Below are 16,307 nucleotides of genomic sequence, written 5' to 3' on the forward strand. Positions count from 1 at the left end.
CTCATTTATCATCAGTAAAATATGGAGTGCCACAAGGATCCGTCCTAGGTCCCCTTCTATTTTCAATATATATGTTGCCCCTTGGTAATATTATTAGAAAATACGGAATTAGCTTCCACTGTTATGCTGATGATACTCAGCTATATATCTCAACGAGACCAGATGAAACTTCCCAATTATCTAAGCTAACAGAGTGTGTTAAAAATGTAAAAGACTGGATGACACACAATTTTCTCCAATTAAATTCGGATAAGACAGAGATACTAATTATTGGATCAAAAAACACTACACAGAATCTTGTAGATTACAATCTGCAACTAGACGGATGTACTGTTACTTCCTCTACAGTCAGAAATCTGGGTGTTATATTAGACAGCAATTTGTCTTTTGAAAATCATATTTCCAATGTTACAAAAACTGCATTCTTCCATCTTAGAAACATTGCCAAGCTACGAAACATGTTATCTGTTTCTGATGAAGAAAAGCTAGTTCATGCATTCATGACCTCTAGACTGGACTATTGTAATGCACTTCTAGGTGGTTGTCCTGCTTCTTCAATAAACAAGCTACAGGTAGTCCAAAATGCAGCAGCTAGAGTCCTTACCAGGTCAAGAAAATATGATCATATTACCCCAATTTTACAGTCTCTGCACTGGCTACCTATTAAGTTCCGTATCAGTTACAAATTATCATTACTTACCTATAAGGCCCTAAATGGTTTAGCTCCAGCATACCTAACTAGCCTTCTACCACGCTACAACCCATCACACACCCTAAGGTCACAAAACGCTGGACTTTTGGTAGTTCCTAGGATAGCAAAGTCCACTAAAGGAGGTAGAGCTTTCTCACATTTGGCTCACAAACTCTGGAATAGCCTTCCTGATAATGTTCGGGGTTCAGACACACTCTCTCTGTTTAAATCTAGATTAAAAACACATCTCTTTCGCCAAGCATTCGAATAATGTATCTTTTTAATTGTGAGTGTAGTTGCATCTGATCAAAGGTGCATTTTTATTCATTAGCTTGGGTTAAACTAATTTTACTTTGTTGGATCAGCAGCTATGCTAATGATGTCTGTATTTTGTTTCTATGTTTCGCCACGGGATTCACATCCCGTGGTAACTAGGATTTACACAAGCTCCAGTCTGGATCCAGAACACCTGAGAAGAGATGATGCTGACCCTCAGAGGACCCCAGATGATGCTAACCCTGAATCAACAAACAGAACTAACAATTATTGCTAAATGTGTGACTGAATCATATAATAACTTAATAATATTGATAGTTCATCGTCTAGCTGACTACGTCTTGTATTATTATTATTATTTTTTCTAAAATCCTGTCAAATGTGCACAAACTACTAGCTACTACTAAATATTGTAGAAACATAATTTTCTGTAAAGTTGCTTTGTAACGATTTGTTTTGTAAAAAGCGCTATACAAATAAACTTGAATTGAATTGAATTGAATTGAATTGAAATTGCATCGTATAACCCCTTTAATAAATTGGGCTAAGCATTAGCTTTGCCTTGGATTTTTTTCAATTTTACATTAAAAATGCTGTTCAGACAGATAATGACACAGGAAATGTTTTAATTTCTTAACCTTTTTGTGAGGTGTTAAAAATATTTAGGTATTGTAACCCTCTTGAGATTGTAACAAAAAAAAAATCTGCTTATTATTAGGATTATTATTACAAATATTTATAAGGAAAATAAGTAAAGCAGTTGTTTAATTATGGTTTAATTAAAAAAAAAACTGTCAGGCATTTAATGGACTGAATTTTAAATAACATGGAAAATGAAAAGCAGTTCTAACAAACTGACACCTTCAATTTAATATAGTTTAGCTGTTTAAGATCTCAAACATGCTTATTTGTCATTGATCTTATGTGTGTGTGTGTGTGGGTTTTCCCTTTTAATCTCTATGAGATCATTCCTGTCACATCTGATAGAAGCTGCTTTATGCTCCAGCTCTGAAATATTAAGTATTTAAGAGCTTCAGTTTCATAAATATAAATAGGAGTTTTACAGACAGTTGAGATCTAGGACAGTACATGCAGGCTGTATTTTCCGCGACTGGTGCAGGCGAATCGCACAGCTAATCCAACCACGCGTATGTGTATGTGAGCATGTCATTTAAGCGGTGAAGGTCAAACACGAGGGAAAGCAGGAGTTCAGGGCCGTTTTGGCTTGACTGACAGGCCGAAAGAGGCTGTTATTCTGTTTAATATGGCAGTGCAGGAAGAGAAGCACGTCCTCTAGTGGCTAGTGTATCTGATCTGAGCAAGAAACAACTGCCCTCTTCATCATTAGTGCAGAAAAAGAGTTGCTCTCCTCACAATTCACCTTTCAATATGAATGAGCTTGTGCTAGTTAGTGATATTCACCAAGGCAAAGATTGGCACGTGGTAATGACTAGGGATTTTTTGAAAACTCCAAATTAAATATTTAATGAAAGTTCAGTGTGTGCATCGTCCTGCAATATCTAGAAACTAGATGATCAGGACTCTTCTCACACTCAGGTAAGCACATATCCACCACATAAGAAAAACATATTTTCAGATTTAATATAAACCATATTTATGATATAAATTGTCATCATAAGAAAAAAATCATAACTATGACAAAAGTTGAAATTATTATATAAAAGTCAAAAGTATGAGCTAATTTGAATTTTTGTGATAAAATGTCATAATTATGACAAATTTATGAGGTAAAAAGTTGGAATTGCGGAGACAAATTTAAATATATATGTATATAAATATAAAGCCCAGCTCACACTGTTTGATTTTGGCAACGATTTGGTCGTCTGAGACAACTTTTGAAAATCCTAAAAGATTCCTGTAATCCAAGGCTAAAATATGTAGTCTTTGCTTTTTTGACATGTTCACCGACAGCCGATTAATGGCTGTTGCGATCTAATTTTACCTACGCCGGAATTCTGGCAGTGTCAGAAGATTTGGCGCACAGCCCTGTAGTGTTACTTCTCTTACGACGAACGGCATACTGTCTTCGTTTTCCAAGACAAGCCATCATCAGAATTAATGCTAGAGATTTTTTCTATTCGATTCAATTTCTTCTTCTATTCTTTCGCTCTCGTCCTCTGCTCACGGAATTCAAATGATATGCTGCCTTTGCTATAATAAACACAATGCAGCTTGCAATAAATTTGAAATTCAAAAGTTCAAAATTATGAGAAAAAGTGTCAAAAGCATGAGATGAATGTAAATTATGAAATAAAAGTTGCAATTATAATAAATTATTTCCCAAAATTATTAGATATAAAGTGGAAATTATGAAGATAAAATGAAAGTGATGAAATTGGAAATTATGAGACAGAGTAAACTTATGAGTTAGTTTGACTTTCTTCTTGAGATCAAGATTTTGAGATGAAAAGTAATTTATGACAAAGTGCTAACTTAGGAGATAAACTGAAAATATTAAATACTGTTGAAATTATGAGTTAATTCAAAATTATGAGATAAGTAGTTTTATTAGTTTTAAAAGATAAATTGAACATTGAAATAATGGGATAAAATGTTATAATTCTGACATAAGCAGTGAATTTCTTCATCATTTTTGCCATAGTTATGATTTAAGTGATGTATATAGTTAAACATTATGATTTATATAGTTAAACAGTTATGATTTACTAAATTGGACACAAAACTGGAAGAAACACAAAAATCAAGTTTCACCTTTCAATTCTATTATTAGAATCTGAATCCTCAACATTTTGGCAAATACTAGGAAATAACAGATTAACGCTAATTGCTGTCTCACTCAGAGGGAACACATGTTCTGGCATATGTTCCAGCTACCCACAACCCCTCTGGAGACCTCTGAAACATCTCTCTTGTTTTCTGACGGACTCTGAAAGGGGAAAATTTGACACGTTGAATGCAGGTATTTTAAGCAGTCCAGATGGTGCAGAATCCCATGTTACCCTTTGTAAATAAACTCCACGGCTGCTGTCAGCTCGAAATTGCTTTTATCGGAGGTGAGGAGCTGAGAGTAAGGAGATCCCACTTCAATAAAGATTTCTGGAACAAGAGGAACGTTCCAGAATCCCACTGAAACCATATCAGTTAGCAGTTCCTAAATGGAGGGAGACGAGAGAGAGATGAGAGAGAGAGAACGAGTGGGCGACACAGACGCTCAGGAAGTGTGACTGACAAAATAATGGATTTTTCTGTTGGCCTAATGAATTAAAGCGTATAAATCGGATCTTATGAAATAAATGGGTGAATAAAGCTTATCAAATGAAGACAAAGGAACAGCGTCTGCCGTGTCCACTGGAGATCATTAGCTTTGACAGATGCGTGCCGTTCTGAGGGCGTATCTATGGGAAATAGTATCTCAGACAACAATCAATACATAGGGATCATTGATGATATTAAGATGGACAGATTGTATTTTTCTAGATGAGAGCCAAATACTGATCTGAGCTGTGACAGTGATGAAAGTCAGCATGAGATAAAAACTCTAATCTTAACCCTAACCCTAACTAACGTTAACCCTAACCCTAACTGATTTCAGAATAAACCTAACTCTAACCGAATGTTATAGATCTTACTGTGTATAATTTATCCGTGCAGAAAAAATAAAATAATAAAAAATAAAAATTCCTTGCAAACTCATCTAACTCTGCATTCACTATTGAGTGCCAGACTGCTCTCATCCATCAACATCCAATCAACAACTGATGCATAGAACCAAGTCCCGCCTTACATTTTTTCTTTTCAATGTGACTTTAAATACACAAATCGAAGTAAAATATTTGTGTTGATGGATTTAAGACATGTTTCAGACATTCAAAAATGAAAATGAAAACTGTTTAATTCCATTCTATTTAGAATAAGAACTACTTCTCAAACCTTGTGTAGACTCACAGTGAGCAAAATGAGTTTCCTACAGAGACACACAAGCAGAAAAAGAGCTTCACAGATGGAGAAGAACTGGACGAGGACAAACTCCAGTTTTATTCAGACAAACAGTTTCTCAAGGAACCATTTTACATCTAAAAATAAAAATAAAAAAGGGAAGAGAGAGAGATAGAGAGAGAGAGAAACAAAACAAACCAAAGAGAGCAAGTAAATCAGCCCAGAACAAGAACATTCCACTGGGACTCTCGATCAGGAGGGAAAATGACGGGAAAACACAAGAAGAGAGAGAAACCACCGAAGCGGTGCCTGCATTCGGCTGGAGAATCTGAAACATGTCGGATGTTACTGAATCAAAACCAGCAGCTTCACTTTTCAGATCTGACCCAGAACTTCATATTTGAGATCATGGACCAATAACAATGTCTACTTGGGCGGTGAATTCAAAACTGCCCCGTTTTGTGGTTTAGTGATTTATTAACACAGAATTAGTTAAATACACTCTTAAAAATAAAGATTTCAAAGGGGTTTTAATAGGGTTTTTGCAGAACCATTTTTGGATCCTCAAAGAACCTTCTAGGAAACAGTTCTTAAAATACCATATTTTTATTTTTTTGAAAAACCTTTATCATCCATGCAAACTTTCATTACATAGTTTCAAAGGTTCTTCAAGGAATGCCAATAAAGAAACTTTATTTTTAAGAGTTAAGATGTTTTATTCCATTTCAATCATGTTGTATTCACTTCATTTTCCACCATTAAATTTGGTAAGCCACCAAGTTTTCAGTTTTGGCTGTTAAAAACCTATACTGGGCCAGATTGAACACTGAATCTGGTGCGAACAGCGGCACTGTGACAGTGGAAAGAGAGCAAGACAGACAGATAGAGAGACAGACAGACAGACAGATCGCGAGAGGAGGGGCTGTACACTGAACTCAGGACCACAAGAGGGTTTTTACACATCCAGACTCAGGCAAGGCAAATGGACAAAGCCACATGACGTCATTAATTACATCTCCAGTTGAACATTCAGCATGTTTTTTTACACATTAATTATTGTCTTTACAGAGTAAAAAATATAGAGGATTAACAAAGGAAACTCTTGCAAATATGGCCATCAACTGTTTCATCTGTAGCTGCAGGTGTGAGCGGTCAGATCGCCTGTGTATGTGTGTGTGTGGTAAAATATGTGAAAACGTTGTGATGAAGCTTTTATTGCACCTTTGTACAGGAGCGAAGCAGGCAGAGGCGGGACAGGAAGTGGGCATGACAGGCCGGGGGAAGTTTACAGTTGCAGGCCAGGCATCAGACAGCAGCGCTAAAGGGGGGAGAGGTCACCTCAAAGAGTTTAGGTTATTGTTACCATCAGAAGTCCATGATGCAGTTCTGCAGAGATCAGATAAGGGGTAGGAGTGTGTGTATGTGTGTGTGTGTGTGTGTGTGTGTGTGTGTGATGCTCTCAGCTTATCAAGATGACAACTGATTTCATCTGAGAATGTGATCGATAGACAGAGAGAGAGAGAAAGAAAGTCAAAATGAAAGAAAGATGGACTTATTATAGCTTGATGTTCATATTTCAGGATAGGGCTGCAAGATTAATCAAACTAAATCCTAAATCACAATATGGCTTTGTTGAAATAAAAAAAGGCTGTGATTTAATTAAAGATATAAATACGCTGTGTGTATATCTGTGGTTTTCTGCCAAAGTTAAAGCTTTTAAGATGTATTCATTTAAATAATTAATTTAATAATGTACATTTTTGTATTTAATTTTTCCTAATTATTAATGAAAATAATGATAATAATAATTGTTCCTCTTGAAATCATGCAGCCCTGTTTCAGGGTATCCAAAGAAAAAAAAACGTGCGTTGTTCCAAAGCGCCATGATTTTGTTTTTTAGCAGTTCTCAGATCTCTCCAGTTATATGAAAACCAATGGTGTCTGTTATCATATTCACATTTTCAACATATTTAATAAAATACCAAATCAGATTTTAGAAATGTATTTCTTAAATTCCATAGAAATGCAATTCCTTTTAATGAAAAGTTCTTAAGAGAACCATTTTATCTTTGTGTAAAGAACCTTTTTCCACTATAAAGAACCTTTTGTAGAATAGATGTTTAAGGTTCTTTGTGGAACCATTGATGCCAATAAAAAAACTTTAATTTCAAGACTCTATGATGCTTTTTTTTTTTTTGTCTGCATTCCCTGTAATGTTTAAAAGCAGTGAAAACTTTATTCAAAAACCTGTTCACATGGATTTGGAACAACACCAGGATGAGTGTTATTATTTACTCATCTTGTTTCATTTTAATGTGTCTCCTACTGCAAGATATATCACCATTTACATGTAAATGAAAAGTTGCAGTGAGGAACACATGAAAAAAGAAGAGAATAAAAAGGTGTTAGGAAGCCATAAGCCTATCAGTTCGTTCCTCTGTTACCCATAATCCCTCAGGAGCACCCAGAGACTTCCCCCTAATCTATCTTCACAGGTGTCTATGATCACTGAGCGAGACATCTCCTTCTGAAGAGAACTCACCACTTAAATGAGTGAGAAAAGACATGCCAGATGAGAAACGAACGTGTGAATATAGTAAGAGGAACAGAACTAAGCTGCTGTGATCAGATATCAGCACTTAACTCTTCAGCAGTGTTTGTGTTTGAGGATCGTGGATCATCCGATCCGGTCTAACTGCGGTGCATCGCCAGCTCCTTCACAATGGGGAACAAGTGAGATCAGCAAAAGCATGAGAAATTCAGAACTGTATGCAAATCAAACGCAGAAAACGATCAGAAGGCCTTGATTCAGCCATATGATTCTCATGTGTGCTTATAAAACTTTCAAGCTTGACATACTGGGTCAGATCAAACTATTTTGATCAAATGCAAAATGAGATGAAGATTGGAAGCGAACCTGACCCCAGGGCCCAGAGTCTCACGGATGCGCTAACGACGGCAAATACATCTGCTGACAGCCGTCATGCTGTTTTATTCGCCTTCAGTTTTTCGGCGCGAGGAAGCGTTCAGTAATGGTTTGAAAAGGTCAGGCTGATGAGCCATTTGATCGCTTCTGAATTATGTCAAGACGAAACTCACATAGAGAGCTGACGCAAAGGTCAAGATCCACTTACACACTCCGAGTCGGTGAAAGAAAAACAGAACAAAACAGAATGAAGGACTCATCAGCCGAAAACATCAAACAAACAATAATATCAGGCTCACGGCCGGCACGCTCAACGCTGCGCTCACATCGTCTCAGAATTCCTGCAATTACCAGATTCAGTTCACATGCTTGGACACACAGGGTATTTCTCACTACGGCATCCGTGATAGTAAATATAAGAATGTATGTTCAGATTATTTAGCAAAATACTGAAAAACTAAGAAAAGGCTCCGAAATTACCTGCATTCAAATAAAATCCTACCAAACAAGAAGTCAGGAAACTGTCTTCATTTGATTTGTTTGGTCAACACTGCAAAAGAGTGCTGTTCTTCCTCATAATTTTTTGTCTTGTTTTCCAGTACAAACGTCTAAACATTTTTAACTCAAGATACATTTACTCCAGATCCAAAACGGAATAAGATATCAAGTCTTGTTTTCTGAGATATCTGTGCTGAAATTTGAAAAGCTTTAGAAGTTCATGCTTAAAACTAGAACACATATCTGCTAATGGGGTCAGAAAAAATAATCTTGTAAATGTATTTTTCTGACCCCATTTGCAGATATTCGTTCTTGGTTTAAGCATAAACTCACTTCAAGTGTTGTTTTTTAAAATGTAGCAAAATGAAGCGCCACTAGGGTCAGAAAAATAATCTTGAAGTCAAGTTCATTCAAATAAAGATCATTTTTCTGACCTCACGAACTGTCTTATGTCATTCTGAATGTAAAGTAAATGAAAATTAGAAAATGTTGCCTTGACATCAGAAATAAATTAAAAGGCTGAAGAACTAACATTTCCAAAACTAAAATAAAAAGCATTATAGAAATAAATAAGATTATATAATATTAATTATTAAATAAAAAATGACAATTTTAAGTCGATTGGGTATATTTTTAGGAATAGCCAAAAAAATAAAATAAATAAACACTCAATTGTCTTGGCAACTAACTGAAATAAAGTTTGTACTCTAAAACAAGAGAAAAACACAAAGGAAGAACAGCATTTTTTTTTCAGTGAAGTTCAACTAGAAGTTCACAATCACATGGATGTGTTTTGCCACTTAAAATTACAGTAATTGTGAACTGACGTGAAAGCAGTATGAAGTCAAGCCAACACAACCTGACTAAAGCTCATCGCTCTGTGCACATTTACATCTTTTCTTGTGTTGCGTTGTTTTTCTGCACATTATACTCAACTAATCACAGTCTACATGCATCAATTACAAGATCATCCTGCACAATCTCTCTCGTTCTCACTCTAAAGGTAGGGCTTCAGGTAATTTTTGCATGGGTTTTGCATGCATGAAAAAGAAAAAGAAAATATGCATGAGCCTGTGCTTTGGGAGAAATTCACCTTTATCTTTTGCGCTCTCTTGCAATCTCATTACCTCTTCGCTGTTGCTCTCTGCACAGATTTTAGATCTTAACTATTACTATAGCATCTGTGACTAGTTGTGACATTTCTCACACAGAGTAAACATCAATTGTGCGAATTCGCCACGTTCTGCATCCTCTTGTGGCAGATATAAATCATGAAAGCGCGATGAGCTTCGGTCTTGTAGTGCGTGTTTGGCTTAAGCCCACCTAATCCTCACCCTCGAAGGTCTCAAGACATCGTCTCCTGTATTCAGCAGTGGCGTTCAAGCACATCACCACTGAGAACGAACCCTTATAAAAGATCCTATGTAGAACTGGTAAGAAGCCCCCGAAATGCTGAACAGATTTGTCATGCACGTCTACTGTCTAGAGCCGGTCTAGAATATGCAGGAATGATCCAGGAGTGTTTAAACGAGGGAAAACAGAGGCCGAACATGAAGAGGCGGCTGGAGAAAGAGAGAAAGACAGAAAGAGAAGGACAAGTTTAGATCCAGAATGAGAAGAAGGGGGCGTGTCTGAGGGGGCGGAGCTGGAATGGCTTCAGAACTGTGCATTGTAACATGGGTCCCTGGTAAATTTGCGTAAGATGGGTGGGCGGAGCTACCAGACGTAGCCCATCTCGTCGTCCTCAGCGTCTTCATCGTCATCGATCGCCCTGTGGGGGTGGAGTCGAGCCCGCCTCTCTTTCTGTCGGCCCCGCCCACGCTGTGGAGACTCCTCCTCTTGATCGTCCAATAGAATCACGGCACCGCCGCCACTGCTGAAATCTCCAGACGTCTCCTGATCCTCCTCTATACACACACACACACACACACACACAGGCGGATGAAAGAGAAGGTGTCAGGCAGATAGATAGCAGGGTGTGGATGTGTGTTCTGAGGAATATCATTTATTATATATAAAATATGTACATTTTGACAGAGATCTCAAGAAATACTGTTGAATAATGCCAATTCGGACGACAGAAACACACATATCTGAAGTTTGCTTCATGAATCAAAATGTGTGTTTATCAATGTTGTTATTGTTGATCTATCTATTTATCTATCTATAAACATTTGATAAAAAAACTCAAAACAAAATAATTAAAAGCTATATAGAAATAGTAAAAATGAAAACTAAGAAAAATGACAAAATCACATAAAATGACTAAATCTTAAACCATTAATCTTTTTAGAAACAAATTTTAGATTAAAAAAATGTATAGTGAAATGAAGCTAAAATTAAATTAAATACAAATACAAAACAAACATAAAATGTTGCTGACTGAAGTATAAATTGAAGTACTATAATAACCAAGACTGAAATAAAAATAAAAAAGCTATACAGATAAAAAAACAAAATAATAATAATAATAATAAAAACGACAAAATCACATAACAAAATTATTCAAATTAATTAAAATAGTTATTTATATATTGATTACAAAAAAAGCTCATTTTAAATATGAATAAATACTATAATAGTATATAGATAATACTTAAACAAGATTGGTGTGTGTAGCACAGACTGAGATGTGTGTTTTAGAGCCTGTACCACAGTTAGGGTTTCCCTGTCTGCGCGACCCTGCGATCTCATTGCCATATTTGTCCACACACCAGCACTGACCGCTGCTGCCATGACACTGAGTGCTCTTAAAATACCCGTCCTCAGTGCAGCGCGGCACGTACGCCCCTACAGACACACACAGAATGACAAGCCATGTTATACAGGATTACTGATGCTGATTGGTCCAGGGGGATTCTGGGGGAGGAGCTAACAGCTGTTCATCAAATCCACCCACCTATCAAAGTCTTCCTTCGGCTCTGTGAATGAATCCTGTTGAGCTCGTTCTGACATGGCATGCCTGAAGAGACACATTTAAAACAGTTTCTAGTATCCGAATAGTATTACCTACTATTTCAAAGTATAGTTCCCCATTGTGAACTGCTCCTCAATATAATTTTCGCAAACTCACCGCCCGGTTTCTGGAAACAGTAGCACCACTCGTTGTTAGACAGCTTTCCGTCTTTGAAGGAGTCGCAGGAGTTGAACAGCGGCCGCATACACAGCTCGTATTTGTCCAGGTAAATGGCGCTGAGCTCTGACTGGTCGAGCAGAAGGTCATAGTTCATGTCCAGCTTGTTGAACATCCACCCGAGAGAATCTTTACAGATGGGCAAAATACTGGTGTCAAAACCTACAGGACAGAGACAGGTGGACAAACATATTAGTCAAACCAAATAAATAATAATAATAATAATCAATAAACTTTTATTTAAACCTTTTTTTTTTGTATTAAGATGGTTTATGGTTTAAAATCTAAATAAAAAATAAAGTAAAATAAGAGTGGAAAAAGAATATAAAATTACTGTAATGAGAATCCTATATAATGTTTTCAACGTGTGCTCTAAAATCTACTTAAATATTTGGCACAGGATATTGGACATTTGTTTTATTGCTATTTATTTTACCAGTTAAAACCAATAAATATAACACAATAAATATAAATATAGAAATATAATAATATGATTAATTCATTCATTACAGTAATATTATGCTCTTTTGCCATTTTATCACTTATTTATATTTCTATACAGCATGTTATTTCAGCTTTACTTTTAGTAAGTTTAGTTCTTCAACTTAAACATTTCAGTTAGTTGGCAACATTTCAAATTTTCTTTACTTATTTATTTTACCCCTTAAAAACCAATAAATAAAACACTAAACATAATACAATACTTTTCCAATACATATAAATCTCATATTTCCACAGACACTAGTAGTGCAGTAAGTGGTTTATTGGTTCTAACAACTAAAATGAGAAAAGAATTACAATAAATAACACATAGTAGACAGAAAAGCATTAGTAAATTGGCTCAGAGCTTGAACTGAACACATTTTTTAAATATGTAAGCACACTTACGTCCCTGTGCAGAGTCACTCGTGCTGCTCTTCAGGTCTCTATTTGCGTCCGTGTGCAAAACCCCAAACCAGTCTTTGAGTCTGGACGCTAAACTTCTCAAATCAGCATCGCTGCAGCCTACAGAAACACACAAACACACACTGAAATGAGCACGCTGTGTTCGGATGATATATTTTCTGACGTCACAGTTGTTGTGGACTGGAACTCTCATTACATTTAGCTCAGGCAAAGATCAGAGATCAGAAAAGCGTTTTATTGATCAAATGTTTCTTTGTAATGTCAATATAGTCAAGAAAACATGCTTCACCTAAAATTCCAGACCTAAAAGAATGTCCACTATAGTTGTCCTTTAATTAGATTTTAGAGATATGAATTCAATGTAGAGCAGATGAAATAATTTAATAAGAAATATTTGAGTTCATATTGAGATCATATTTATATCCAGAAGTAATACTTGAGATATGAAAGATCTAATTTGTTATTATGACGTGTGCGAGTGACTGTAATAGCAGAAATACCTCAGTAAAATAAAACCTCATTTTTATTCAGATGGTGTTTGTTTTTTTTTACACTTTTTTTTTTTTTTTTGGGAGGGCTTAAGGTAATTTCAGCACTTACAGCCGCTAGTCTGTGATTTTATAGCCTTCTAAATCGGAAATGATTTTCTCCTGAAAGCCCAGGAGAATATTCCAGACCAAATAAGAAGCTAGTGTTTCAGACAAACACTGAGGTCGTGTGTTAAATTCATTCTCATCTGAATCGACATGTGTGAATTCACAAGGAGAAACGGAAGAGTGCCGCAGGGCAGCTGTTTGACACGTTCTCTGGAATGAGAGTATGAGTTTGTCTCAGAGATTCGCTCCTAATGAACTACATGAATAAAATGATGTTGTTTTCTCAATCTGATTTGCCACGCTGGAATAAGGTCATGTGACTCCCTGTGAATTAATTGACATTTGAATGTTTCACAACGAAAAGAACAGTTCAGAACTGAACTATAGAGAAACTGGACGAATAACACTAACATCCTGTCTACACAGGAAGTACCTCACAGACAGACAAATCAGCTGGGAGATACTAGACGACTTCTTTCATTTTCACACTTTCACACACACACACACACACAAACACACACACACACACACACACACACTTTATGTGCGTGCACACACACACACATGCATATAGTTAACTAAAACAAACTACAATTACAATTATATATATATATATATATATATATATATATATATATATATATATATATATATATATATATATATATATAATAAAACTTTTTAGTTACTTATACAATAAAGTTCTTTAGTATATGGTAGACGCACACACACACACACACACACACAATTAAGTTCTATTGTAAATAAATCTTGCTACTTACAAAATATTCACTAAAGTAGCATTTAAATGATTTAAAACAGAGTGTCTCTCGGCTGAACCTGAAGCTGAAGGAACAGCTCTGCTGAGGAAAGGAAGCTATTTAATTTTGAATGCAAAGTCTTGTTTTGCTGGTCTATATTCAGTCTTACAGCACTGTAACACACAAACACACACACACACACTTCTATTTTCCTTTATATAATCCTGTGAGTCTCTATATTTGAAAGTGTTGGATTATTTTGGTAGTTGTGTGAATCACACCTCTGAGCAGGAACCAGATAACACAGTGTAATTCCTCTATTCTACTGATATATCTGTGCTATGATACATCGCATCATATCTGTGTGTGTGTGTGTCTGTATTGCAATCATAACTCTGGTCACACTATTCATGAAGCCGTAGAAACACACAGTGCCAGTGGGGAGGATTATGGAGATTACCTTGCATGTGTCTCTGTTTGTGTGGCCAGTAAATACGCTTGACTGGAATAACATTAATAAAGTGTTGATTTTATTTTCAGAAATAGCTGAAGACTTACCAGCTGACTGAGACTCTTCAAAACTGTGACTGCAGTAAATCTAAGAAAAGGCTGAGAAGAAAACCAGAGCGTGATGTACTGTAAATGTAAGCCACTACTAACTAGTTGGATAATCTTTAAATTGTCCTCAAATAATCTGATATTTTACCACTTTTCAAATGATCTTCAAACAAAGTATATTAAGTGCATTTGCTAAACTTTGTATGTTTGAAATAAAAAGGTCACACAAAAAATGTAAATAAATAAAAGCACCAACATCCCTATGTACCTCAATAGGTGGTTTGGAAAATGGATAAAACAAAAAGAGTTAATAAGAGTTAATAACCAAAATAAGTAACCAAAACCACCAAAGTGTTAGCTGGTGAGGTAAAACAAGTGCTCCCAAATGTGAGAATCCTGCAGCCCACCAAAAAGAAGACAATAAATTAGCTTCCTGAGGTGTGTGACACTGATTTGTCTTTATTTTTACTGTTCCGTCTCGTTGTGGCTGCTGTGCAGACAACACACTTCACCTCTGCAACACAGACGAGTGTGTTTGACTGCATTCATGTGACAAAGACTTTCATGAAGGAGGAAGTGCAGTAAAGGTTTCGATGGTGCAGTAAAGCACCATGAAGTGTTGTAAAACGAGTCTTGTTACCGGGGCGACTGATGTGTGTTGTGTACACACTCTTACGAGCCTGTAATGTAATTAACCTACACTGAGTTAAACCCAAATGAAACGACACACGCTGCAGCTTAACCAGAGAGAGGCACCATTACAACCACACAGCTCTGCAGATCCAACATTTCTCCTATTAACGCCTGCCAAATTCACAAAACAAAGCCGCAAACAACAGACCGGCACTGGACACACAGATATGAATGTGCAATCACACTGCTGCGGTTACAGAGAGAGGACCTCAGTGAAAGCACCTTCAAATATTACTATACTTAAACAGAACAAGCACAATGTTTAACTTTAATACAAAATTAAATTGGAAGTCTGCAGGAGTCGGACTGAAGTGTTTAAAGTGCAGTAATTCAGCTGAATTGTGGTGTTATAGTTTTGTGACGGAAACATGTCATTTCCATTTCTACAAACATCAGCGCGTAGCTGCAAACTGGAAATTGGTGAGTGTCAGGAGGGAAATAAACCACCTAGACTGATAGAAACGGATAACACACACATACACGTTCACCGCTGTCCTTGTTCCTCAGATAAACACCAAGATCTGAGAGCAGAGAAGAAAAAAAGACAAACCTAGAAATAGATATGTGCTGTGTCTGTGTGGTTAGAAACATACTCTACACATTTATGCAAACGTGCATTCTATCTTTTCTGTGGTCTTTCTGCTCAAATACTCTCATGGCGAACCAATGGTTTAAGTAAACTACATTTAAAATTAAAGTGAGTTAACAACACAATAATATCTAGTTTAACATCAGATATCTGACTCTCTGAAGTCTAACTCAATGCTGTTTACACATACTTGTAATATATTAGCCAAGCATTCACATCTATGTACTTGTGTAAATCATTTTTTCTGGCCTGGTTTGCTGTCTTTCTGCTGAGTTTACAAATAAGGAGCTCAGGAATACAACATTAATATCACACTGCAAGCTTTAGCCTGGCGTCACTGCAGCTGCAGAGTATTCACACTGGAAGCGTTTGTGCGGCGTCACAGCAGCGGCTCAAAAAGCTACAAATTCCTTTACAAAGACAACAATAAATTTGTTTTAAGAAAGTTTTAAAGTCTTGAAAATGTATTAACATGGGGATTCGCCTGTAAATGGTAAACATCAAACACAACCATGAAACAGCTCAGATCATGAAGTTTCAGTCATACTTCGATAACATGCTAGTGTTTTTTCACCCAAACTGAATCGTTTAAATGGGTAAATTTTCTGTAAAATATTTTTTTTTTTTATTCTTAATTTTCTTGTTTCTGAATTTTCTTATCTTGTTAAAACACTTGTTGTTTTTTTTTGTTAACACTATCTGTTATTTCAGAAGCCCCCCGTTTCTGGTAAGAAAAATGTTTGAAAACTTGCAGCGTTGTGT

General features: G+C 36.2%; 1 protein-coding gene across 1 annotated transcript in view; it reads right to left on the bottom strand.

The window, feature by feature from the left end:
• Positions 1–4,961: 4,961 nt before the first annotated feature.
• LOC128027772 (testican-1) overlaps positions 4,962–16,307 on the bottom strand; it is a 226,178-nt gene continuing 214,832 nt past the window's right edge. Inside the window, exons 8-12 of the mRNA XM_052615635.1 lie at positions 12,331–12,447; positions 11,383–11,604; positions 11,209–11,271; positions 10,962–11,099; positions 4,962–10,216 (exon numbers count right to left, since the gene is read on the bottom strand). Of these exons, the coding sequence (XP_052471595.1) occupies positions 10,026–10,216; positions 10,962–11,099; positions 11,209–11,271; positions 11,383–11,604; positions 12,331–12,447 (731 nt within the window). The 3' untranslated portion in view covers positions 4,962–10,025. The remainder of the gene's footprint in view (positions 10,217–10,961; positions 11,100–11,208; positions 11,272–11,382; positions 11,605–12,330; positions 12,448–16,307) is intronic.

This window comes from Carassius gibelio, chromosome A14, assembly GCF_023724105.1.
Source record: "Carassius gibelio isolate Cgi1373 ecotype wild population from Czech Republic chromosome A14, carGib1.2-hapl.c, whole genome shotgun sequence".
NCBI classification, from domain to species: Eukaryota; Metazoa; Chordata; class Actinopteri; order Cypriniformes; family Cyprinidae; genus Carassius; species Carassius gibelio.